This window comes from Rhinatrema bivittatum, chromosome 7 (genome assembly GCF_901001135.1).
Source record: "Rhinatrema bivittatum chromosome 7, aRhiBiv1.1, whole genome shotgun sequence".
Classification (NCBI taxonomy): domain Eukaryota; kingdom Metazoa; phylum Chordata; class Amphibia; order Gymnophiona; family Rhinatrematidae; genus Rhinatrema; species Rhinatrema bivittatum.
The window spans coordinates 217,755,141-217,782,894 of record NC_042621.1 but is presented as its reverse complement, the minus strand read 5'-3'; the positions used below and the strand labels follow the sequence as shown (position 1 = coordinate 217,782,894).

Sequence of the window (27,754 nt, the reverse complement as noted above, 5' to 3'; positions counted from 1 at the left end):
TTGGTTAGACTGTGCACTGAGGCATCTGATGTCTGTGGAGTGCTCTTCCTCAGCACCTTCATTAATATCAAAAGATATCAAGGATGGAATCTACCCTGGTGTCTAAAGCTTCTTGCCAAGACTACCGACGGCACTCTACAGGCTCCAGGATTCAGGAAGAAAAGATGGTCCGGCACCATAGGGACTTTCCACACCATGAAGGTTCCAACGTTGCCCCAGTCTTAGGTGTCAATAATGGCACTGCAGATACAGAACCATGCAGATCCTTCATTGCCTGATGGGCTGTGCAAATATGACACAAAGCTTAGGAACAAAGTAACAAAAATGAACACCCAAAAAAAAAAAAAACCCCGTTTACACCTTCAAAGAGCACAATAAGACATTTGTATGAATGTTATTTCCTTTCATAATACTCCAAGTCTTATATACAAGTGCCATATTAATTCATACAAATCTTACGTGGATGTATTTCTTACATGTGAAAAAGTAAATTTCTGCACTAATTGTGCACAGTCTTTTTCACTCAGTCGGTCTATTGAGTTCCTTGGGGCTTTCAGTAAAATAGTGGTGTCATCTTGAATAGTAATACAGTCCTGAAATTAAAAAATAAGATGTTAAGTGTGAACACTAAAAATATTAAGCATTTTGTCAAATATTCATCTTAAATCAAAATTTTACAGACCTGAGACTCGTTTTGCTCAATTTCCAAGGTACTAAATGGTTTAATGCGGACATACACCTGTAGAGGTTCTTTGCTTGCCATACTGTTCATCTTCAAAATGTAGAAAGGAAGCAAAAAGAAATTAATTTGAATTATACATACCAACAAGAAATACAATTCAGGTCAATATATTTCCTATTTACCAACAATAAAACTGAAAATGTTATAACTGATGCAGGGGGGGGGGTTATGTATTAAAAGTTCACACACATATGCTAACCAACACTCATCTGTAATGGTCTGCACCCAATGCAAAGCATTCAGCCTCTTGCCTTTGTAGGCGTTCATGATGAATCTGGGCAGAGTACGAATCTTTGACCCTTTGCTCAAAGACAGCTAAAACTGTAGATTTAGTCTGGGAGCAGGCCACTTTTGCATTAACACCAAAGCTCCCAAGTGAAGCCTGGGCCACAGTACCATTACTATATATGGGATCATGAGGCCTAAAATCTTTTTTATTTCCAGTAGTTTGAACAATTTTACACTAGTGCAGAATCTAAGTGAAAGATCCTATGAAGAGTTCAGAACTCATTCCAACTTATAATCCAGCCATGTTCTTGCGACATTCTGGTTATGTTCTGCCCCCGATAAGCACGTCCTCCAAGTATAAGGCAATAAATGAGCTTTGCATTCAGAACACAGATGCGAGTATGATTTTGGCAAACACCCCGACATCAAGAACAGGCCAGGAGAAAGCCCTGTACTAATATTTCTTGCTGAAAGTGAACCCAATATGCCTCTGTTGATACAGGGCTTTTGAAGTGTGCAGATAAATATCTTGCAGACTCAAAGACAGTTTCCTGATCTGTCTGCATAGGTCAAAATCCTAGACTCCAGGCATACCTGTGGATTAAAATACCATTACACTTACTAGGAGGTGGTAAATAAACACTTTCGTTTAAATATAAAGGATGTTTGAAAAGGTATGGAAATGGTCAAGCATTATCTAGCTGTAATTACTAATTGATTGGAAGCCAAGTTAAAATTAAATTGTGACATCAGTTTCTGACAGCCAAAAATAATGCTCTTGATTTAGTCCGTCCCCCCCCCTGTCCCTCCCCAATGTGTTTTTGAATGGAGTGGCATGGCCTGTTTGCCCTGAAATAAGAAATTTGGGAGTGAAGTTTGACTCTACATTATCTTTGATCTCACAAATTAAGTCAGTATATCAGGCAGCTTTTGGAAAATTGCTATCATCACCGTTAAAACCTTTTCTAACTACTCCTCATTTGGTAGCAGTGATGTAGGCACTTGTCATTTCAAAACTAGATTACTGTAATGCAGAGGCCTCCCATAGAAATCTTTGCAAAAATTGTGATGAATTCAGAAAATGGCTACAAGGGTCCTAACAAATGCTAAGGTCTAGGGGGGCACATTTCCCAAGTGCATTACCTATCTTCTTCAGGATAGAATTTAAAAATGTTAGGATTGGTTTTTAAATGTATTCAAGGTATGGCCCATCCATATTTAGCAGACAAGTTGCATCATCACAAACCCTCACACATGTTGAGATCTTCCCAGGAAACAAACACTTTCCCTCTATATCAGAAGCTAAATTAGTGGGAATTAGAAGACAAGCCTTTTCTATCATTACTTCTTGTTGAAGGGATATGCTACAAGAGAAGATCCACTGCTGCCAAAACCTAAAGGATTTTAGAAGAGTAAAGACTGATTAATACAGTCCTGAATTAGCACTGGTTTGTAATTGAAATACTTTAAATTTTTAGATGTGTTATTTTAAATTGTGATGTAAACTGCCTTGTGAACAAAAAAACAATTACTGTGAGTAAAATATTAAAATGAAGAAAAGAAACATCATCCTGTCATATTTGTACAGATCTGTTTAACTTTTTCAAAGTCAGAATAAATTGCAATCCCCTACGATATTGTGACCAAATGATAGCTGCAATAGAGATTAGGGCCAGAAAAAGAGCAGCAGACAGTAAGGAATGACACCAAAAGTGCATCTGAAAGCAAGTACAAGTAGTTTGATAAGGCAGCAGCACTTCAGGAGGGGAAAAGCTGCAGAAAAATAAATGATGCAGTGAGTGACACCACAGCTAGTAGTAATAGGACAGAGAACCTTTAAGAGAGAAAGTTCCGCCTCCTCCATACCAGGAAATCAGAGGGAAGATTCCAAGCAGAAGACGTATTTTCTTCTCTTCTATCACCTTCTTAACCAGCCTTTTTCAGCTGAGGGTCACATGGGGTGGAATCCCAAAAAAATGTTGCTAACTAATTTTGTATGGGTTTGACAATTGCTTTTCATTTTACATATATTAAGTAAATTACTTGAATGAAACATACTCTGTAACTCAATATACAAGATCAAAATAATATAAACATTAAAAATTCTATTACATCCACGATTAACAAAATAATTTTAAGGTCATTATCCTGTGTTACAATGCATATATCCAGCCCTCAAAATGATCCAAGATTATCACAATCTCAGGAAAACGAAACAAAGTTCATGGCCTATGGAGTATAGCATTATATTTTATGAAAGACCTGTCATAACAGTTTTAAGGATGACATGATAGCATGTTTAAACATCGATATTAACTGTATTTTTCCTTTGGTTTTGAACAGTAATGTTGCGCTTGTTTTACCTTGGTTTTTGACACTGACTCGAAGCTAGTGATATACGCTATTGTTGCCCAACCAGCAATACATAATATCGGTTGAACATTAATATATTACACAACATTTTACTTTGGTTGTCTACCGTTTTAAATACTTCGTTCAATAGGGTTAATTTAAATATGTTTCTTATGATTAACATTTGGTTGTGATTTCTTGTTTTAAATTTCTTCTGTGCCAAAAGTGTGTGCAATTATATTTCTATAAGTCACTTTTCATTTCATCTATTGCAGCCACATATAATTGAATAATATTGCCCTCAATGTTGCTATTTCATGGCAATGCAGTGTGTTTAAAGAAAAGGGTCTTATGATACGATAAGAAATCAACTACACTGTAGGTAGTCCTTTCATTTTTCATTTATTATTTTCAGTTTCATTTTATTTTTTAATTTTATATTTATTCTCAGTTTTTTCTGTTGGGTATAGGAATATTACTGCGATATAATCTTTGCTAACATACCTAAATCCTGGTTCAATCAAGTAAGCATCATGTTCAATGTCATTGCATTTCATTCATTTTATTTTTTTATTATTTTTTTATTTTTATTTTTCCAACTGATTTGTTTACAACTACTATTGACTCCACATTTTTATTAAAATTAATTGCATTATTTTTCTAACACAAAGTTAGCCTCTCCAATTCTATTGGATCACTTTAACTCAGAATACTGTTTGCTTTGTTTCTATTTCCTGCACCATTTTGATGTCTGTTAACATACAATAAAACAAAACATATGTTTATGAGTTTGTACATCCATATATGTAATTTGTTTTAACTTTTGAATTGTTTTTATTGCCTTGAGACATGATTATTTTATTATTTGACATACATATGTTCTATTTTATTGTAAGTTTTGAGTTTGTACATCTATGTTATTTATCGTTTTCTTTTTTAATTATTTAATTGTATTTATTTCTAATATTTGTATGTCTATTTTCAGTTGCCCCTGAGGCAGCTCTATGTAAGAGAGCGAAACTCGGACAGAGTCAGGCATTTTTAATAAAGGCTTGTTTTCATCATCCAATTCCTATTGTCTTCACTGTCACACAGCCTACTGGATCGGCTTCCACTTTGTTTCATAGGAAATCAGGTATCCAGGTGTACGGACAAGCAACATAATGTGGGGGACCAGCTTCCAATTGGAGACATTCAGGGAATTTGCTTTGGAAGAGATATGGAAGGCTATTTGGGGGATGGGTAAAACTGCTCAGATTTCTTGGATAGTGGATTAATCCCAGGCACCAAAAGAGAAAGCTAATGTGGATTGAACTTAAACTAAGAAGAATCTGGAGACTATAGAAAATCAGTCCAATAAAATTGTGGGGGCACAGGAGGTCATTATGAAAGATATGCATTTGCATTATAAAGGTGGAAACACTTGAAAATGTGGTGAGATGCTGGAACTTGCAACATAAATTTCAAAGTTCAGGCTGTTTTTACATTAGAGATATTTAAAAGATATGTGGTAGACGTACTGAAAATACCTACACATTCAATACCTCTGGTTATATGATACTGTATACCTCCATATGAGAGAGGAAAGTTGAAAGGACTACCCGATTTATCTTCAGTTTTCTAGCAGTTTAAATTTCATTGCTCTTTTGGAAACATCTGATGGCATACCGGCCACTCCAGCAGCTTTAACTATATCCTTGTTTTCTCAGATATTGAGGCTCTTTTTAAAGATCAGGGAGTTGGGGGGGGGGGGGGGGGGAAGACAACTGATTGCTAAAGCTACTCAGAAAAAGCAATTTCAAGATAGAGTGCTTCAATTAAGAACTGTGTGTTGAAATTTCCATAAAAATATTACATCAAAATGTTTCTAGTTGGTTTTTTTTTTTTTAGGCTGGGCAATTAATCCTTTTTCTGAGCAGTAAGATAGTTTAGTCAGGGTATGCATACCTCACTGTCTACTCCTTAAGGTATCCTGCATTTTCAAATCTCATTTACTGAATAGCAATACTGTGTTTGCTTCCTTCATTTCTCTTTGGTAATTACCATGGATTGTTCTCTCAATTAGTGGACTTTGTGCCTATATTTGAATATATTGTAGAGATTACTTACCTGATAATCTCCTTTTCCTTAGTGTATGCAGATGGACTCAAAACAAGTGGGTATGGTGTGCTCGTGCTAGCAGTTGGAGACGGATCTGATGTCAGCCCGGGTACATATACCCCCACAGGAAGTGCAGCAATTCAGTAATCTTCCTTGCAAAAGCTTTATGGATATATGTGTAACTGACCGATCGATTAAATGAACAGATTGATAGTAGCTGGAGATTAAATGACCGATTGATAGTAGCTGGAGACCGCCAGTGTTCTCAACTGGAAGGCGTCGACACCCGGCAGGGTGGATGCCCTATTATAAGAAAACATGGCTTACCGTGAGTCGGTGAATCCCCATGTATGCCGGCAGCCGGGCGGGATGCTGAGTCCATCTGCATACACTAAGGAAAAGGAGATTATCAGGTAAGTAATCTCTACATTTCCTAGCGTGTAGCAGATGGACTCAAAACAAGTGGGATGTACAAAAGCTACTCCCGGACTGGGCGGGAGGCTGCCCGAGGTCCGTTTAGGATTGCCCTCGCAAATGCTGTGTCCTCCCTGGCCTGAACGTCCAGACGGTAGAATCTGGAGAAGGTATGGAGGGAGGACCACGTCGCCGCTTTACATATCTCTGCAGGCGACAGCATCCTAGTTTCTGCCCAAGAGGCCGCTTGCGCTCTGGTAGAGTGAGCCTTGACCTGTAGAGGCGGTGGCTTTCCTGCCTCTACATAGGCCGCCTTGATAACTTCTTTGATCCAGCGGGCGATGGTTGGCCGAGAGGCCGCTTCCCCTTGCTTCTTCCCGCTGTGTAGGACGAACAGGTGGTCCGTCTTTCGTACTGCTTCTGACATTTCCAGGTATCTGGACAACAGCCTGTCGATGTCGAGATGGCGCAGTATTCGACCTTCTTCAGACTTCTTCAAACTTCCGTGGTTGGCAAGGATATGGTTTGGTTGAGGTGAAAGTGTGAGACTACTTTGGGTAAGAAGGAAGAAACCGTGCGAAGATGAATAGCCTCTGGAGTGATTCTGAGAAACGGATCACGGCAGGACAGTGCTTATAGCTCTGAGATGCGGCGTGCTGAACACACAGCCAGCAAGAACACCATCTTCAAGGTTAACAAATGGAGAGACAGGCCTCGAAGGGGTCTGAAGGCGGATCCAGCTAGAAATTCCAACACTAGGTTGAGGTTCCACAGGGGGCACTGGCCACTTCAGTGGCGGACGAATGTGTTTGACTCCTTTCAGGAAACGTGAGACGTCTGGGTGTTTGGCAATGGTGTTGCCGTCACTCCTGGGACCGTAACAAGACAGCGCTGCCACCTGAACCTTGATGGAGCTGAGGGACAGCCCTTCAGAAGTCCATCTTGCAGGAAATCCAAAATGATAGGGATTTTAGTGGCATGTGGATTGGTGCTGTGAGTGTCGCACCAGGCTTCAAAAACTCTCCAGACCCTTATATATGTGAGTGATGTGGAGAACTTGCATGCTCGGAGAAGTGTATCTATTACCGGCTCCGAGTATCCCCTTTTCTTCAGTCTAGCCCTCTCAATGGCCAGACTGTAAGAGAGAATTGAGCTGGATCCTCGTGTAGGATGGGACCTTGCTGCAGCAGGTCCCTGTGTGGAGGCAGGGGTAGAGGATTCCCTGCCAGTAGTCTTCTCATGTCTGCGTACCAGGGTCTTCTTGGCCAATCCGGGGCCCCTAGAAGAACTAGGCCTCTGTGCCGCCGAATCTTGTGTATAATGGCGCCCAGCAGGGGCCATGGAGGAAAGGCATATAGCAGGATCCCCTGAGGCCATGACTGTACCAGGGCATCGATCCCTTGGGATAGCGGATCCCGCCTGCGGCTGAAATATCTAGGTACTTGAGCGTTGGACCTGTCTGCTAATAGGTCCATGCCCGGCGTCCCCCACTGATCCACAATCATCTGGAAAGCTGTGGGCGACAGCTGCCATTCCCCTGGATTTAGGCTTTCTCTGCTGAGGAAGTCTGCCATGGTGTTGTCCTTCCCGGCAATGTGAACAGCGGAGATGTCCTGGAGATTCGCTTCCGCCCAAGTCATCAGGGGGGCTATTTCTAGGGATACCTGTTGGCTTCTGGTTCCGCCCTGTCAGTTGATGTATGCCACCATGGTGGCGTTGACTGACATCACTCTGACCGCTCTGTTGCGAAGTCTGTGGGCAAATCGCAGGCACGCTAGCCTGACTGCCCGTGCCTCTAGTCGGTTGATGTTCCACCTCGACTCTTCTCTGTTCCACCGCCCTTGGGCGGTGAGTTCTTCGCAGTGTGCTCCCCATCCATTCAGGCTGGCATCTGTAGTGAGCAGGGTCCAGGTTGGGGAGGACATTCTTGACCCCCGGCTCATGTGGCCGGGCTGCAACCACCACCGTATCTGATTCCGCACTCTGGCTGGTAGAGGTAGGTGTGTGGTGTAGTTCTGTGATCGTGGGCTCCACCGAGATAGTAGGGAACTCTTGTTCAAGTTTACTACCCATCCTAGGCTTTCCAGAAGAGCAATAACTCTGTTGGTTGCCTGGTGGCTCTCCTCCAGTGACTTTGCCCTGATCAGCCAATCGTCCAGGTAGGGATGGACGAGGATTCCTTCCTGAGTGCCACCGCCAGTACTACTATGACCTTGGTAAAGATCCGCGGCGGCTAACCTGAAGGGTAAAGCTTGGAACTGGAAATGCTGATTCAGGACTTTGAAGCGTAAATAGCACTGGTGATCCCGATGGATTGGGATATGCAAATAGGCTTCCGACAGATCTAGGGAGGTGAGAAACTCCCCTGGCTGTACCGCATTCTTGACAGACCGTAGAGTTTCCATGCGAAAGCTGGGGACCCGTAGGTGTCGGTTGACTGACTTTAGGTCCAGGACGGGCCTGAAAGTGCCCTCCTTCTTGGGTACTATGAAATAAATGGAATAATACCCAGAATTTCTCCCCCCTGCAGGCACTGGGATTATGGCTTTTAGGGCCCGGAGCCTCTGCAAGGTAACTTCTAGTGCCGCCTTCTTGAGAGGTGAACAAGGAGATTCCACAAACTTGGCCGGCGGGAGCCGAAGAAAATCCAGGTAATACCCTTCTCGGATGATGGCGAGGACTCACTGGTCCAAGGTAATCTCGACCCACCTGTGGTAGAAGAGGGTTAGCCTGCCCCCTATGGCTGCTACCCCCGGATGGGTCGGCTGATTGTCATTGTGGATTACAGCCGGGACCAGAACCCGAGCCGGTTCTCCTCTTGTTGTGCTTAGCCCGAAAGGGCTGGTTCCTGGCCTGAGAACGAGGGGCTTGGTAGCAAGCCCTGTAAGGGTTGAAGTGCTGAGAGTTTCTACCTCTGGATGGTCTAGAAAAAGAACGCTGGCTCCTCCTCGACCTGTCTTCTGGTAGACGGGGTAATGGAGAGGTACCCCATTTATTAGCCAATTTCTCGAGATCGCTGCCGAACAGTAGGGATCCCTTAAAGGGCATTCTTGTGAGGAGTGTCTTGGAGGAAGAGTCGGCCATCCAATTACGTAGCCAGAGCTGTCTCCTGGCTGCCACTGAGGATGACACTCCCTTGGCTGCCGTACGGACGAGATCGGAGGCTGCGTCAGTGAGGAATGCGAGAGCTGATTCCATGTCTTCTCCCTGGGTGTTGTTTCTAGCTTGCGATAAACAGGAACGCGTCACCACAGTGCAGCAGGTCGCGATTCGTAGGGACATGGCTGCTACCTCAAAGGCTTGTTTCAGCATGGTGTCCATGCGCCGGTCATGTGCATACTTGAGGGCCGCTCCCCCCTCAACCGGAATGGTGGTGCGCTTCACAATTGCGTTAACTATGGCGTCTACCTTGGGGCACGCCAGCAGCTCCTTGGACGCCGGGTCCAGAGGGTACATGCCTGACAAGGCCCGACCCCCTTTGAATGAGGCCTCCAGCGCAGTCCATTCCAGATCGATTACCTGCTGTGCTGCTTGTAGGAGGGGAAAATGGTGAGCCGTTTGGCGTGGGCCCTCTAACAGGGGGTTCATTTTAGGGTCCCCTAGGGTGTCCTGGCCTGGAATAGCCAGTTCTGATAGGCATTGTGAGACCAGGCCTGGAAGATCCTCTTTCCGAAAGAAGCGTCTCATGGTCCGATAGGGTTCTATCTCCGAGGGAAGTTCTCCCTCCTCGGGGGGCTCCTCATCTTCCTCGGAGCAATCCGAATCCCCATAAGTGCCTAGGTCTCGAGGGTCCAGGGGCCAGATCATCCGGAACAGAAAAGGCCATTCGAGGAGCAGATTGCATCTGGACAAAGGCGTGGATCCCCTTGAATAATTCCACCCAGGAGAGTGAAGCCGGATCTGGCCTTAGGGGCACCAGGTCTCTCGGGTTCCCTGGCTGCTAAGTCCGGAGTGTTCCCTGAGGAACCGCTGGGCTGGGACCGGTCCTGTCCTGGAACTCCCATGGCCTCCTCACATTGGGCACATAGTGAGTCTGCTTCCTCGCTCTGTGTGGCTCTGAGGTTGCATGCTGAGCAGAGGCTTAGAGCTCTTATGCCCGATCTGGAGGTGCCGGCTCTGCGGGCGTATGGGCTCTCTTATGCTCCATACGCTTTGCAATATGTATCGCCTACTAATATGCGCTTGTCTTATGAGTGTGCGCTTATCAACCTGCGCTTAGCTGCATGCGCCTATGAACGGGCGCCTTATGGACATGCGCCTATGAACGGGCGCCTTATGGACATGCGCCTTTGAACGTGCTACCAACGGGCGCCTTATGAACGTGCTACCAACGGGCGCCTTATGAACGTGCTACCAACGGGCGCCTTATGAACGTGCTACCAACGGGCGCCTTATGAACGTGCTACCAACGGGCGCCTAACCTAGTGGCGTGCGCTTAGCCAGCCTGCGCCTATCTCAGCGTGCATACAGCAACGTGCGTCTAGGTGGCGAAGTCGAGTAGGCAGGTAAAATGGCGACCTCCTTAGCAGGCTGCCACGTAGGCAGGCCCCGCAAATCCTCACTTCCTCGGAGACCACAGTAAAGATGTATGCCTTACCTTGTCTTCGGCGCTTCCCAGCTGCGACCCGGGCGGTCTCCGGCTGCGGGGGGAGAGGGAAAGTACCTTCACCGCCGCGCTCGAGGAAGTGCACCCGCTGCCTCTAGGCCGCGCCCGAACTAGTCTCGCTCGGGGGCCAAGTCCTCGCCGGGACAGAGGCTGCCTCTATGCCACGCCCGAGCCCTTCTCACTCGGGGGCTAGGTCCCTGCCGCAAGTCGGCCACCGGACCGAGGCTCCTACCTCTGAGGGACCACGGATGTCAGCTCGGGAAACTCAACTGGGGGAGGGACCGAATGGTATCACCACAGGAGTGCGGGGCTCGTCTTCAGTAGGTTTCTTCTAGGAATTTAGTCGTTTAGAATTTGGAAACACGCTCAGCAAGCATGAGGTAGCTCCAAACTGCTTTGGAGATGGAAATTACTGAATTGCTGCACTTCCTGTGGGGGTATATGTACCCGTGCCGACGTCAGATCAGTCTCCAACTGCTAGCACGAGCACACTATACCCACTTGTTTTGAGTCCATCTGCTACACGCTAGGAAATGCTTAGATTGTACCTTTATATGTTGGAGATAAAATTCTTCTAAGCATAAAGGAAGAGTGGAATCTGGGGTAACTATCTTAAGGTAGCCAAATAGGTGGATAAAGTGGTGTAAAAGCCAGAAAGATGCTTGGCTGCATAGGGAGAGAAATGGAGGTGATATTGCCCCTGTACAGTTCTCTGGTGAGATGTCACTTGGAATACTTTGTACAATTCTGGAGACTGCACCTTCAAAAAGAAACAGGATGGGTTTCAGATGACAAAGAGCAAAATGACATGGACTAAGGCTGAGGATAAGCCGATTTGTATTACCTGGACTTGTGCCCCTAAACCTAAGGAGAAGACCTATTCCCCAGTCAAGAGCGGATCTCCTTTTCAGTGTCCCGGACCTCTGATTTATGGAGGGAAGTCACCTCTGGGATGGTCATGAGGGAACGTCATATTCACCAGGGGAGGTTTCCCCTCAGCCCTCTAGATTGTTACCACCAGCAGAGAAACGAATTTCCTAGTTTGCTTGATTCATCACTGCAATACCAGCTCTGGAGGGAGCAGCTACGATCTCAGCTTCCTCATGCAGCTTAGCGCTGGAGCGAGTAGCTCCAGAGAGCCAACCCAGAAACGGCACATGCCCCTGCAGGCAATGGATGGGACTCCCAAAGTGGTGATTCCAGGATCATCTGTGGCTGTGTCTGGAGATCTGGCTCCACGGGGCGAGTCCTTACCACCTAAGCTGGAAGTGGTTACATTAGACCAGTGGTTCTCAACCTTTTTTCTGTTGGGACACACCTGACAGATAGTTCTCACATGTGTGAGACACTGACACATAACTGTCACAGGGCTAAATTAAGCATACACTCTGCATCCATAGGAACCTCCTTGACTGCCAACTGAGTGCACAGCAGAACTAGGGCATTACCTCGTACAACTCGCCATACTTTGAAACATGGGCACCAGAACCACAGCCCTCAGTCTGAGGAGCCTTTGTAGTGTGAACTCCGTCTGCTTCTTCCATGGGAAGTGGCAAGGGGACACCATGAACACGACCTGAGGAAAACTGAGAAATTCCAGGGCATCACCTCCAGGCCCCATTAGTTCGACGTGATCTCGACCCACCTCCAATAAGAGAGAGACGTTCCCCTATTTCTTTTTCCAGAAGGTGGGTCAACAAACCTTCATTGGGATGGTCCCCATCCCCCCAAGACCGCTCTTCTCTTGGACTGACAGTGACGAAAGGACTGAGACCCACTGAAAGTTCATCCCTCAGAAGGGACAAAGACGCCTGGAACCCCAAAAATGATCCCTCATACCAAAGGGGTGCTGTAACTGCCCCACTTACTGGCCAATTTCTCCAACTCACTCCCAAACAAGAGCAAGCCTTTAAAGAGCATCTTAGCAAGACTGGTTGTGAAAATGGCTTTGGAAGCGATCAGCTGACCAGAGTTGACACCTGGCCGCTATCTCCAAAGCCACTCCTCTGGCCAAGGTCCGGACCAAATCACAACCTGTGACTTCCAAAAAGACGGCAGCAGGTTCCATAACCGCTCTGGAATTCTCTCCAGACAACCTCCTGAAAGAGCAGACAAGATCTCACCACTAGGGTGCAACAGGAGGCAATCTGTAAATTCACCTCCACTGTCTCAAAGAATAGTCTCAATCCTATCATGTAATACCTTCAAGGCCACTCCTCCCTCTACAGGGATAGTCGTCCACTTAGACATGGTACATACCAGAGCATCCCCTCTGGGAAAACGCAAACGCTCTCTCACAGCCGGACCCAGGGGGTACAGGCCTTCCAATGTCCAACCCCCTTTAAAATTTATCTCAGGGGCATCCCATTCCAGATCAATCAATTCCTGGATGGCATCCATCACCAAGAAAAAAACAAAAGGCATTACATAAGGAAACTAAAATGGGATTCTTCCTCGGCTCTGACAGCATCCAAACCAGGAGTACCCAGCTGTTTCAAGGTCTGGGAAATCAGGGCCGGCAGTTCATTTCTATGAAAAGGACCGCAACGTAGTTAGATACGGTTCCAGCCCTGGAGGAATTTCTCCATCTTCCATAGAATCAGGATCAACCTCATCAGTGCCATCCGGATTCCTGTCAGCAACACCTGCAGGGAGCCGAAGTGAGCCCTGGCGCTTAAGCGTAGGACTGGAAGAGAGAGAGAAGCCACCAGCTGAGGGTCAGACCAGACAGAAACGGGGGAAGCGGAGGGCTGCGCCTGAAAAAAGGCTTCTAAGTCTTGAAAACATTTCACCCAAGAAAAACCAGCTGGGTCCAGACCAAGCCCAGAAGGAACTGGAGCTGGTCCCACAGAACTGCCCTCACCAGGATAGGAGCCAGTCAAGGGAGAACCACGATCTGGCATCCTCCCCCCCCATCATCAGAATGGAAAGAGCCAAGTTACCAACATCCAAAGAACATAAGAACATGCCATACTGGGTCAGACCAAGGGTCCATCAAACCCAGCATCCTGTTTCCAACAGTGACTAATCCAGGCCATAAGAACCTGGCAAGTACCCCAAAACTAAGTCTATTCCACGTTACTGTTGCTAGTAATAGCAGTGGCTATTCTCCAAGTCAATTAATAGCAGGTAATGGACTTCTCCTCCAAAAACTTATCCAAATCCTCTCTTAAACACAGCTATACTAACTGCTCTAACCACATCTTCTGGCAATAAATTCCAGAGTTTAATTGTGCATTGAGTGAAAAAGAACTCTCTCAGATTAGTTTTAAATGTGCCACATGCTAACTTCATGGAATGCCCCCTAGTCTTTCTATTATCTGAAAAGACATCTCTCCCGGAGCGTCTGAGCAGCACTGACAAGTTAGAAGCCAGGTCAGGCAGAGAAGCCCTAATATGACCAGTAACACAAATAGGAAGACGCTTAGGCTTCTTGCTTACCGGCACCACTGCTGCGGTAAACGCGCGTTGGAACGGCTCACGCTCAAAAACGAAGTGCGCCCAAAAAATAAGCGTCTAAGAAAGCATGGCAAGGCACATGCACAACCTGTGCACCGAGTTAAGTGCATAAAAATGTTTGTGCGCGTAAAAAGTGCATCCAAAAAATGAATGCAGAACACGTGCACACAGCAGACACTGCGCTCACAGACTGCCTATAGAGGGCAGCAGAACATGCATGACATTGCATCTGTTCCCCTTTACCTTAAAAAAAAATGGGAAAAAAAAAATAAACTGTTCCAATCAGAATTATTTTTAAAAGGTTTCTCTAAAAATGACCATTGCACAAGTATCTAAACATGAAGCAGCATCTAGTTTAAAAGACAACATTCAACTTTTTTTTTTTCTTCAGTTGTCAGGTCTGGGAAGGCAGCCAGTGCTTTAGGTGTGATTTATGACCCAGGCACGGCAGTTTCCTGACACTGCTTTAAAATTAACACCAGACCAATATAAATAAACAATTCCTTACAACCTTTTGCACCTAAGAAGGACACTGTATCTTAGTATTGCATTTATTACGACAATATATTTAAACATTAGGAGTATTAGAAGCTTCACACAAAATATATAAATTAAAAATTAGAAGAGCAAAAGCAAGTGTTGTCAATTAGATGGAATTTCTATACTAGATCAAAGCACAGATGTTTTGACATAGTGCACTTGAATTTATAAGTAATATTTTTCTGCACAGTAGTTAGTAACTCATGAGAATAAAGGATTGCTATGTTAAGTTACATACTAATTGTAAATTATTAAAAGTATACAGCAGAATAAAAGGTATATATACCGGACATTCAAGATATTTGGAGCTGTTGTCCCATTCTGATCACAGCATGCCCATAAAATTGATCCACTCGATCGAGAAGTACTGGACCTTGCTGAAGAAGAGGTTAGGTAGATGGAGTCAAAGCAGACCGTCGACGGCCAGGAAGATCAGATCCGCAAACCACGGGCATCGTGGCCACTCTGGCGCCACGAGGATAACGGCCCCGTCTGCATCTCTATGCGCTGTAGGACCTTGCCCACCAACGGCCAGGGAGGAAACAAGTAAAGCAGGATGTCTCGAGGCCACGGAAGGACTAGAGCATCCACCCCTTCCAACCCATGCTCCCTTTGGAGACTGAAAAACCGAGCCACCTTTGCATTTCTCCGAGTCGCCATCACGTCCAGGCGAAGCACGCCCCACCGACAAGTCAGGAGGTGCTTCGCTTCCTCGGACAACTCCCACTCTCCGCGATCTAGGCGCTGACGACTGATAAAATCCGCCTAAACATTGTCGACTTCAGCTATGTGAAGTCGCTAGGCGGACTGGATGGAGCTCTGCCCAAACCATCAGATGGTCGGCCTCTTCTGCCACGGGAAAACTCTTGGTCCCTCCTTGACAACTGATGTAAGCCACTGCTGTCGCATTGTCGGACAACACTTGCACCGACTGACGGCATACCAAGGGAAGAAAGCTGCGCAATACCAGATTCACTGCCCTGGTTTCCAAGCAATTGATGGCCCATTCCGCCTGTTCCATCCAGCTGCCCTGCGCCGCCTGGGATTGACAAACTGCGCCCCAACCGGAGAGGCTGGCGTCCGTCGTCACTATCACCCTTTGAGGTTCCTCCAGGTCCATGCCACGCTGTAGGTGGGCCGAAATCAACCACCACTGGAGACTGGACCAGGCAGGCTCCAAGAGCAGTAATCTGATTTGAAGCTCCTCCGACTTCGGATCCCAACGAGAAAGTAATGCTCTTTGCAAAGGTCTCATATGGGCAAAAGCCCAAGGGACTAATTCCAGAGTAGATGCCATAGAACCAAGCACCTGTAAGTAATCCCACACTCAGGGCAACAGTAGGAACAACAGCCGGCAAATCTGTGCAAAGAAGGAGTGAAGGCCTGCGCGATCGGCGCCCAGACCCGTCGGGGTAAGGCCTCCTTGTCTCTCCTTCCCCCGGCGAGCCCAGACACCGATCGCGCCTCCAGCCAGCCGCGCCGCCCACCCTCGCGGCTCTGGGACCCGCCCACCACCCAGGGGACGTCCAATTAGCAGCGGAGAGGGAGGTTTAAATTTTAAGATCTGCAGGCGCCGCTTCAGACTGTCCCGGACCTCCGCTGACACTATCGCCGCCGTTGCTGTGCTCCGAGGGAGTGAAGGCCTGCGCGATCGGCGCCCAGACCCATCGGGGTAAGGCCTCCTTGTCTCTCCTTCCCCCGGCGAGCCCAGACACCGATCGCGCCTCCAGCCAGCCGCGCCGCCCACCCTCGCGGCTCTGGGACCCGCCCACCACCCAGGGGACATCCAATTAGCAGCGGAGAGGGAGGTTTAAATTTTAAGACCTGCAGGCGCCGCGCGCCAGCGTCGCACGCCGAAGGTGCGCGACAAAGGGGCTTGCCCCTTTGTGCGCCACTTCGTGCAGCCTCTGAGTCTCAAGAAGAAGTAGATAATAGAAAAAAAAAAAAAAAAGTAAAAGTAAGAAGGATATTCATCTCCTGACTTCAACCTCAGTCATCCCCTCCTTCGGCTGCTAATCTCTCGACTACAAAGCAAATGCACCCGCCCTCCTTTTGACCAGGGACCCTCTCTGAGTCACATTCCTCTTTCAGAAACCCATAAACAAACAAACCTCCAGCATCCATCAATCGGACTACACTCAACCTCCAGCTTCCTTCACTCGGACTACACTCAACCTCCAGCTTCTTCACTCGGACTACACTCAACCTCCAGCTTCTTCACTCGGACTACACTCAACCTCCAGCTTCCTTCTCTCGGACTACACTCAACCTCCAGCTTCTTCACTCGGACTACACTCCATCTCTATCATCCATCACTCGGACTACACTCAACCTCCAGCTTCCTTCACTCGAACCGCACTCAATCTCTACCATCCATCATTCGGACTACACAAACTCCAGCTTTCTTCACTCGGTCCTCTCTCAACCTCAACCTCCAGCATCCATCACTCGGACCCCCCTTTGTGCAGCCCCTGAGAACAGAACCTGCTTCATTGGCCACGTCTTTCTCCTTCCATATCTTGAAAAGAACTCAGCGTTTCACCCTCAAAACTTTAGGTTTACATCGGCAACAAGAGTCAAGACAGCTGAGTCAACATCAACAACCAACATGCTAACTGGTTTCCCAATCCCCTTACATCACCATTTTTGCCATGATTCATACTCCATTCTTATCATCAGGAAACAACGCAATCATCAAACTAAACCTCTACCACAACATTACAACCGTCAACAAAGGCTAATTCCAATTATGATTTCACCTATCACTCAATTCCTGGGCCTTTCTCTTCTATCCCTAACACTTTTCAACGCACAATCGCTTTCGAAAAAAACTCACATCTTAAATGATTACCTTACAGAAGTAAACCCAGATATCTGTGCAATCACAGAAACATGGCTTAAACCCACAGATATAGCGCTATTAAACCAACTACCTACTCAACTTTACAATTTTTTCTCCATCCCTAGACTCAAAAGAAAGGGAGGAGGTCTGTTCCAAGCATCCAAGAAAGAGCTAGGTTTAACTTTACAATATTCAAACATCACATCGAACATAGAGTTTGCAGTTTTTAAATCCGAGCATCTACAAATTGGCCTAATCTACGCTCCTCCTGGAACTATAGACTCTGACCCCTCTCCGGTCATTGAACTTACCGCCAAATATTTCAACCCAGATAAACCTGCCATTTTATTGGGAGATTTCAACATACATGTCGATGCTTCACCACAAACAGCAAACTGTGTTACCCTACTTTCATCACTCAGCTATATGGGTTTCACACAAATAATAAAAAGCCCAACCCATAAAGCAGGCCACACGTTGGACCTTATTTTCATTAATCAGTGTATCTTGCCCCCTGATTCACCCTCTTGTTTTCCTGTCCCTTGGACGGACCATCAAATTATCAACACGACACTCAAGCTCTCAGGACATCTTCCCACTTCATTCCCAAAAACCACTATCCAATTTAGGAAACCCTGTTCCACAGACCTTCTTAGCAACCATCTCTCTAATGAATTATCTCAACTTGATCTCTCCAACGCTTCTACAGCCATATCTTCATGGTGCAACATCACCAATAAAATCGCAGATCTAACCTGTCCTTCAATCACCAAAGTAGTACAACCTTCGCCTGACAACAGAAAACCCTGGTTCACCACTGAACTGAAGCTGCTTAAACAAAAACTAAGAAATAAAGAACACACATGGAGAAAAAACCCATCCCCCACAACATTAGCTGTATACAAAACCACTCTCAATGCCTACAGGATCAACATTCTTAAAACTAAGAGAGACTTTTTCTCTAAAAAAATACATCATTTCATCTTTGATTCGAAAGCACTCTTCTCCTACGTTTCTGCCCTCACTAAACCAACCCCTCCTACCATCCCAGATGATCAAGCTCTCAACAAAGCCTCCGAACTAACTGAATACTTCAAGGAAAAAATTGATAAATTGACTGTTTCTTTCTCTTCATCTAGTTCTTCTCCTCCATCTCCACCTAATACTCCACCAAAACTAAATACGACTCTAGAAACTTTTGAAACCACATCAGCTCTTGAGATCGAAAATATTCTCAAGAAAATGAAACCATCCTCTCATCCCTTAGACACAATTCCAAACAACCTCCTCATTGCTATAAGGAATACCATTTCAAAGCCAATTGCCGATATCATTAATTGCTCTCTTTCCCAAGGTCTAGTTCCTGACCAACTTAAACTAGCAATTCTTAAACCTCTTCTTAAAAAACCAAATCTTCCGGCCACAGATCCAGCTAACTTCCGCCCAATAGCCAATTTGCCAATGATCGCCAAAATTATGGAAAAGATAGTCAATAGACAACTATCAGAGTACCTGGAAGAAAACTACATTCTTGCACCTTCCCAGTACGGTTTTCGTAAATCGTTAAGCACTGAATCCCTACTTATCTCTCTCACCGACAATATTCTAACTAATATGGATAAAAAACAACCTCACCTCCTTATTCTTTTAGATCTCTCTGCGGCTTTTGACACTGTCAACCATTCATCTTTATTACAAGGTCTGATAGACATAGGCATTAAGGGAACAGTACTCAGCTGGTTCAAGTCCTTCCTGGTTAATAGACAATTCAAGGTAAAGATAAACAACAAAGAATCACACCCGGTCCCAGCAAATCAAGGAGTCCCTCAAGGTTCCTCCCTCTCTCCAACCCTTTTCAACATTTACCTTCTCCCTCTCTGTCGTCTTCTTAATAATCTAAACCTAACACACTACATTTACGCGGATGACATCCAAATACTCATCCCAATCTCAGAATCCCTACACAAAACCTTGATTCACTGGAATAATTGCTTGCAACTAATCAATCTTCTATCCAGTCTCAGCCTTATTCTCAACAACAACAAAACCGAGATCTTAATTATCAATCATGACGTTAATAACAATCTAATATACCCAGCTGTCCCACTCATTTCTACCACTCCTATAATTAATCACTCACCATATGTACGTGATCTAGGCGTCATGATAGATAATCAGCTTAACTTCAAAAAATTTATAAGCACCACCACTAAAGACTGCTTCTATAAACTTCTTGTCCTGAGAAAATTGAAACCACTTCTCCACTTCAATGATTTTCGGATGGTTCTACAAGCCATTATTCTAACAAAAATCGATTATTGCAACTCGCTCCTTTTTGGTCTCCCTACCTCATCCATCAAACCCCTCCAGATGATTCAAAACTCTGCAGCTAGAATCCTTACCAATACAAATAAAAGAGACCATATAACCCCCATACTAAAACTCCTCCACTGGCTGCCTATTAAGCAAAGGATTCTCTATAAAGTATACACAGCAATTCATAAATCTATTTACAACATATCCCCACTCCACTTAAGTACCCAACTTCGTTTTCACTCTTCATCTAGACCTATCAGAGGAGCTTATAAAGGCACACTCTATGTTCCTTCAACAATATCCTTACATCAGAAACGTACCATCTCTTTAGCAGGACCCGTCCAATGGAACATGCTCCCGCCAGACATCCGCCTTGAGATCTGCTTCACTTCCTTCAAAAAGAAAATTAAAACCTGGCTCTTTAGCCAAGCTTTTCCAGAACTTTGATTATTTTTTACCTCCAGCTATCAAGATTTTCTCACCATCGCAATCCCTTCTGCAGATCACATTTATCTTAGACAATTACGCCTTATTTTATGATTTGGTTTCTCAAAGAGACTATACAATTTTCTCAATGTTATTTTTCGAACCTGTTTTCCATGTTTTCCAAGTTCTATAACCTTGTTATATGTACCGCCTCTTGGCGTAATTTTTATGTTTCAATGTAAACCGATGTGATCTGTATTTTAATACAGGAACACCGGTATATAAAAATCTAAAAATAAATAAATAAAAATAAGAACTTGGTGGCATGCTCCTGCGTGAGAAAAACCTTGCCTATCGCCGTATCGAACCTAGTGCCTAGGAAGTTCAGAATCTGGCACAAAATCAACTGACTCTTGGCGTGATTGACAATCCACCCAAGAGATTGCAGCCGGCGCAACACTGACTGAACCACCGCCTTGCACAGCTCCTCTGACTTTGCACGGATCAGTCAATCGTCCAGATATTGATGAACCAAAATCCCCTCATTCCAGATAGCCGCCGCTACGACCATCACCTTGGTGAATATTCAGGGAGCTGTCGCCAACCCAAAACGGTAGGGCCTGAAACTGGTAATTCTCGCCCAAAATCATGAACCTAAGGTACTGGCGATACTGTTTTTGATTTCCAGATGAAGGTAGGCCTCTGTCAGGTCTAAAGAAACCAAATATTTGCCCGAGTGGACGGCCACAATGACCGAGCGGAAAGTCTCCATGCGAAAACGAGGCACCCGGAGCGCCTTGTTCACCTTCGAGGTCTAAAATCGGGCGGAAGGAACCCTCCTTCTTGGGGACCACGAAATATATGGAATATCTGCCGGTTCTGAGCTCCTCTGGTGGGACCAGGACAATGGCTCCCAGAGCTTTCAACCAACCCAGCGCCTGAGTGACTGTCTGCCCGCTTTGCATGAGACCCACAGGGCGACATCAAAAACAGATCCTGCAACCGGTAAGCAAAATCCAAAGTGTAGCAGTGTTTGACGATGCTTACCACCCACTGGTCCAACGTAATCTTGACCCATTCCTCGAGAAATAGAGAAAGAGAGCCGCCTATCACCAGGACCGAGGAGTGGGCCAGCACACCTTCACTGTGTGGACTTGCCCCCGGAAGATCCTTGAGGAACCGCCATCATGGAGAGGCCTGCGGCCACAAAAGGAAGGCGGTCAAGCCTGCGACCTCTGGGACGGCTGCTGGGAAGTAAAGAAGAAGGAGGCGGCGGCCCTGCCCTGGCGAAACTGGCGCTGACCCCGCAGCCTAGGGCGAGCTGAACCAAAGGTCCTAGATGTTCTAGGCTTATCCTCCGGCAACTTGTACACCTTATTGTCATCTAGGGATTTGATAAGAGCCTCCAGATCATCTCCAAACAAGAATTTACCCTTAAACGGCAGATTGCCTAACAGTCTTGGAGGAAACCTCAGCCGACCAGTTGCAGAGCCACAGATGCCTTCTGGCCAAAACCGCCGAAGCCATATTGCGTGAAGACGCCCGCAGAAGATCATACAAGGCATCCGTGGTGTAAGCCACAGCTGCCTCCATGCTATTAGCTTGCTCTGCTTCCGCCGGAGGCAACTCTTGCGTGGTGAGCATCTGCTACACCCATCTAAGGGTCGCCCATTGCACGAGGCTACTGCACACCGTCGCCCGAATGCATAAGGCTAAGACTTCAAAGATGTGCTTGAGAAGGATCTCCAGCTTCCGATTCTGAAGATCCTTAAGAGCGGCTGCCCCCGCCACTGGGATGGTCGTCCGCGTCCACTTTGGGTACCCCAAGGACGGCCAAGGCCTCATCTGGTAAAGGGTAGAGTTTTTCTATAGCTCGCCCCACCTGAAGGCTGGCCTCGGGAGTCTCCCATTCCTGGGTCAACAGCTGTAGCAACATCGGGTGAAACGGAAAAGTCTTAGGAGGAGCCTTAAGCCCAGAGAAAACCAGGTCCCCTTTGGTCACCTTGGCGCTAGGCTGCAGCGCCTCAATATCCAGCTCCTCCAGAACCTTGGGAATCAGATGATCCAGCTCTTCCTTCCAAAACAACCTAAGGATCATCCCCCTCTACATCTCCAAGGAGAAGGTCCTGTGACCCAGGGTCCGGTGGATTTGGAGCTGAAGACCCAAATGAGTTAGTAGCTGTCCGGCCTGACTGCCCCCTAGAGGGGTCCGACACCGCTGATGGCCTGGGGACCTTTGCTGGTGGAGGTGCCACCTCCTGCAATTCAGCCTCCGCTTCTAAAAATGTTTTGTGCAACAAAAGCACAAATTTTGACGAAAGGCTGCTGTCTCTTTAAGACACCCCCCCCCGGGGGGGGGGGGGGGGGGAGGGCCACATCGGGAGGAAAGGCAGGCCCTAAGTCAGCTGGTTGCACAGGGCTCAAATTAGGAGGTGAAAATGGAGGAGGGATCTCCCCTCCCTTTGCACCCAGCTCCCCTTCTTCCCCCTCGTGGGGAAGGCAAAATGGCTGCCGTTCCCGCGCTAGACGGGGACGGCACTGTCCGAGCCCGGCGGGAGTGAAAACTTTTGTCGGCCCCCCCTCCCCCGAGATCGCGTTGATACGCTCCCTTGGGCACTCCTCTATGGTCCTTCACCACCAGGGAAACATCTCGTGCAGAGGCCATCGCGGGAGAGCCGTAGGACCTGCTCCCTGCAAGCGGAGAAAGAGGTTCCCCGTGGCATGCCACAAGGTAAAAGCAAACAATTAAATAGAAATTTGGCGACGGAACACCCCTCTGGAGCCCCTGGAACCTGCGCGCAAGGTTTCTTTTTTTTTTTTTTTAAAGGATCAGGACCGCAGGTTCTTTCGCCTTCATCTGCTAGAGTCAGAGAAAATACTGAAGGATCGCAGGTGGCACACCAGTGTAAGAGGGGGTGCCTTTCAGTTTTTTCTCCGACTCCATCGGCTGGAAGGGAGACAACCCAGAAGTCTGGACTGATCCTGGTATGTACAGGGAATAACATTTATCAATTGAATTTAATTGTATACTTTTCTTATGTAAAAAAAATATATATATTCTTTAGAGAATATGTCCGATATATAATGGAATACGAAAATATTGGTGAGATGAAAGGTTATTAAAGCCAAGAGAGCATCTTTCAAAAACTAGAAGTTGAAGCCAAAGAAAAACAGGAAAGAGAATAAGCACTGACAAGTTAGATGTAAAGCATTAATAAGGCAAGCCAAAAAGAAAAATTTGAAAAGAAGCTTGCCAGAGAGGCAAAAAAAAAACTCAAAATAAAAAAAAATGTTCTAACTATATTTGAAGCAAGAAGCCTGGGAGGGAGTCAATTGGACTATTACTAGTTGACAAAGGGATAAAAGGCGTTCGAGGAAGACAAGACCATAACAGAAAAACTAAATGACTTGTTTGCTTCGGTCCTTAATGAGGAAGGTGTTTGGGATATACCTATGCCAGAATTATTCAGTGGTCGCAATTCAGAACAGAATCAAATCACAGTGTGCCAGGAAGATTTAATAGAGCAAATAGACAAACTAAAGATTAACAATTGGTATATACTCTAGAGTTCTTCTCAAAGAACTAAAAAATGAAATTGCAGACTTACTAGTAATCTCTAATTTTTCATTCAAATCAGCTATGATACCTGAGAATTAAAGGATATTCAACATAATGTTCATATTTAAAAAGGGCTCTGGGGTAATCTGGGAAGCTACAGGCCAGTGAGCCTAACATCAGTGCCAGGCAAAAAAATATATTCTGAAGAATAAAGTTTACTGGCCAACTGGATAGATATAGACTAAATGGGGAAGAACCAACATGGATTTAGCAAATGGAAAACTATAATACATGCCTCTTATGTTATAAGTGTATACTTCCCCCATGTTTTGTCAAATCACATAGCAATCTCCCCTCCGTTACAATTCTTGCCAAAAACCAGCAGACAACCGGGCAGGAAAAGCCACTGCAAGGAGGTGGCAGCAGGACTCAATTCATGCAACAGCATCCCCTTCCAATTTTTTGCTGCTGATCTCACTACACTCCCTAGACAGTAGTAAACCACATGTTATGACAACTGGAGAATGAATTAAGAGTTAGTTTCCTTACCTGACTTGGACCAGGACATGCCAAAGAAAACTCATCCAAGAGATTGGTCTTAATATCATCTACATGCACTTGTTCTGCTCTTTCTAATTCGTTAGTATCAATCACATAGGATGGCCTGCAAGGTGCTAACTGATTTTCAGGTGGCTCCATGTCTGCAAACAAACAGCACAATTTTAAACATCTGAATCCTAAATATAGAACATTAAAATTCTTAAATCTACATAAAGCATAGTTATAGTTTGACAATTTGAACTATGGTTTCCACTGTCCAAAAACATGTTTTTTCTATTTTAAATATAATTCAGGTTATCAGTCTCTCATTCTGAAATATAGTTCACTGAAAACTGGTTATTAAGCAATGTGAAGACAGCCATCACTACAGATATCTAGTTAAGATGTCCAAATCAAAAGTTTTCTAGACAAATGACTACAGAATTTCCAACTGTATCTTTTACCAGTTGCCAACAAATTGTGATTTCATCAAGGAGGCTACATTTCAAGTCTCCATAGGACAGACTATGGCTATTAGATTTATAAAAGGTAGTAATTATTCACAACATACAATTCTATTTTATACCCCTTCATAAGCCCCAGCTTCTTCAAACAGTATGCCCTAGCTAAATAAGAACTGTTGCTGGCCTAATGTAAGTCTCACAAAACAGAGTGAATAAGAAAAGTGGAAAATCAATTCAAACGTGATAAGTTCAAAGTAAATCACATGGAAACCTACAAATATTCAGTTCTTTTCTTCATTTACCAACTGTGAGAAAAAGCAAGTTTGCTTACCATAAACGGTGTTTCCGTAGATAGCAAGATGAATTAGCCATGCTGTCATGGGAACTGTCCATCCGGGCACAGGAGGTGGAGCTTCAGAAGTAGAATACAGAGCTTTGCTCTCTGCAACTGCGCATGCCTTCCCGCACAGCAGAATATATTCTCCTCAGTCTGTGATTAAGTAGAAGTTTATTGAATGACTATCCAGGGAGGTGGGCGGGTCAGCATGGCTAATTCATCCTATCTACCCCACTGTTTACAGTAAGCAAACTTGCTTTTTTCCCCGTTGATAGCAGGGCTGAATTAGCCATGCTGTCATGGGAGTCCCAAGATACCCATCATGCTGAACGCTGCATAACCAGTCAGGAGTCATGGTTTTGTCTTTTATTCCATGTCTCTTTATTGTCTATTCACCTTTTTCTCTTTTTTGCGTGATATTAGCAGTGGATAGTGTAGTCTAGGATTAATCAACGACAGAGTGTAGGACGGCTCTGCCTACTTTTGCATCCTCTCCAGCTTGTTGATCTAAATGACGACATAAACGTGTGTAAGGATGACCATGTTGCTGCTTTACAAATGTCAATAGGTTGTATGTGACGGAAATGCACTATAGAGGTTGCCATCACTCGTACTTGATGTGCGTTCGGAGTAGATGTCAGGATTATTTTCCGTTTTTGGTAACAGAATTGGATGCACTGAGTAATCCAACTGGAAATAGTCCTTTTTGCCACCGGAAGTGCTGGTGCATTCGGATTAAACGAGATGAATAATTGTGATGATCTAGATGTCGAGTGAGTTCTAGACTTGTAATATGCCAACGCTCTTTTACAATCTAATGCAGTGGGGTCCCCAAACCTGTCCTGGAGGGCCACCAGCCAGTCGGGTTTTTGGGATATCCACAATGAATATGCATGAGAGAAAATTTGCATGTTATGGAGGCAGTGCATGCAAATTCTCTCATGCATATTCATTGAGGATATCCCAAAAACCCAACTGGCTGGTGGCCCTCCAGGATAGGTTTGGGGACCACTGGTCTAATGTATGCAGTAACTTTTCTCGGTCATTCTGATGTGGTTTAGGAAAAAATATCGGTAACTCTATGGATTGATTTAAATGGAATTGAGATACCATATTTGGCAGAAAAGATGGATGAGTCCGGAGGACCACCCTGTTATGGTAAAACTGCAAGTACGGGCTGTAATGCACTAATGCCTGAAGTTCGCTGACTCTGTATGCAGACGTTACTGCAACCATAAAGACAACTTTCCACATGAGATATTTTATGTGAGCAGATTCAATTGGTTCGAATGGAGGTAACATGTGTTTCAGGATGATGTTTAGGTCCCATGATATTGGTGGTTGTAAGTGTATGAGACCTCTGAGAAATCTGGAAACCATCGGATGTAACTATATGGGTTGCCCTTTCTGTGGTCTATGATACGCTGATATAGCACTGAGATGCACTCGAATGGATGATGTAGCCAGCCCCGCTGCATATAAGGTATGGAGATAGTCCAGTAAAGTTTCCAGAGAGCAATCTATGGGTTGGAACCCATTAGCTAAACACCAGTTGGCATATCTTTTCCACTTGAAACCTGTAACTATGTGTCGTGGAAGGTTTCTTGGGAAGTGATTGTTATGCCCTGCTCACTTAATAGGAGCCGCTCAACCTCCACACCTTTAAATGAAGGGTTGCTTGCATCGGATGTAGCAGAGTCCCTGCTTCTTGCGTTAAGTCTACTTGACTTGGCGGTGTGAATATTTCTTCTATGGAAATATTTAGAAGGTAAGTGTACCATGGTTGTCTGGGCCAAGCTGGTGCTATTAGAATCATATGTGCTGCGTCTTGTATGCACTTTTGTATGTTTTTTTGTGATGAGTGAAATTGGGGGGAAGTGCGCACATGAGAGGTTCCGTCACGGAATCAAACGCGTCCTGCGCCACTCTGCGATTGCTACTCCATACAGAGCAACAACGTGGAACTTTCGCGTTGTGTTCTGTAGCAAGCAGGTCTATTGAGGGCACTCCCCATTTTTCGAATATGGGGAATGCCACTTGCTGATTCAACTCCCATTCATGAGGGTAGAAGATCCAACTTAACCTGTCTGCTCGAGTGTTGACCACTCCTCGTAGATAGATTGACACTGTATATAGATCCAAGCAATGTGCATGCTCCAGAATCTGAATCGTTTCCCTGCATAGTATCCAGGAACCGAACCCTCCTTGTTTGTTTATTTAAAACCATGGCTACCTGATTTGTCGGTATAGACCATAATTCTTTGACCTTGAAGGTGAGGCAGGAACGTACATATCGCATTCTTGATCGCTCATATCTCCAGTAAGTTGATTTGCAGGTTTTGTTCTTGGGTGGACCATAAACCCTGAGTTTGAAAATGGTCCAAATGCGCCCCTCACCCTTTGCGAGATGCGTCGGTGGTTAGGACTGCATTGTGTTGAGGTGGGTTGAACAAAGCTCCATTTGTCGATGTTCTTCTCTTTAACCACCAATCCAAGTCCTTTGTCATCTCTATGGTGAGGGATATCTTGGTTGTTAGAGGCTGCAAGTGTTTCCACTGTCTCTTTAATCCCCATTGTAACCGGCGCATGTGCAATCTTGTGTTGGGGACTGTACAGATGGCTGCTGCCATGTGCCCCAAGACTATGAGAACATGGCGTGCTGTCAGATGTGGGGTTAAGCGGAGAGACCGTAGCACACGTCGCATCTCCATCGCCCTGTCATGTGATAGAAATGCCCTTGTATTTATGGTATCCAATCGTGCTCCAATGAATTGAAGAACCTGTGTTGGTTCGAGAATGGATTTTGGATAATTGACTATTATTCCCAGT

At 45.5% G+C, this 27,754-nt stretch overlaps 1 protein-coding gene across 1 annotated transcript in view; it reads right to left on the bottom strand.

The window, feature by feature from the left end:
• The window catches only part of KIF20B (kinesin family member 20B), a 401,219-nt gene that overhangs the window by 341,681 nt on the left and 31,784 nt on the right, over nucleotides 1-27,754 (bottom strand). Inside the window, exons 2-4 of the mRNA XM_029610715.1 lie at nucleotides 24,134-24,285; nucleotides 683-772; nucleotides 477-593 (exon numbers count right to left, since the gene is read on the bottom strand). Of these exons, the coding sequence (XP_029466575.1) occupies nucleotides 477-593; nucleotides 683-772; nucleotides 24,134-24,285 (359 nt within the window). The remainder of the gene's footprint in view (nucleotides 1-476; nucleotides 594-682; nucleotides 773-24,133; nucleotides 24,286-27,754) is intronic.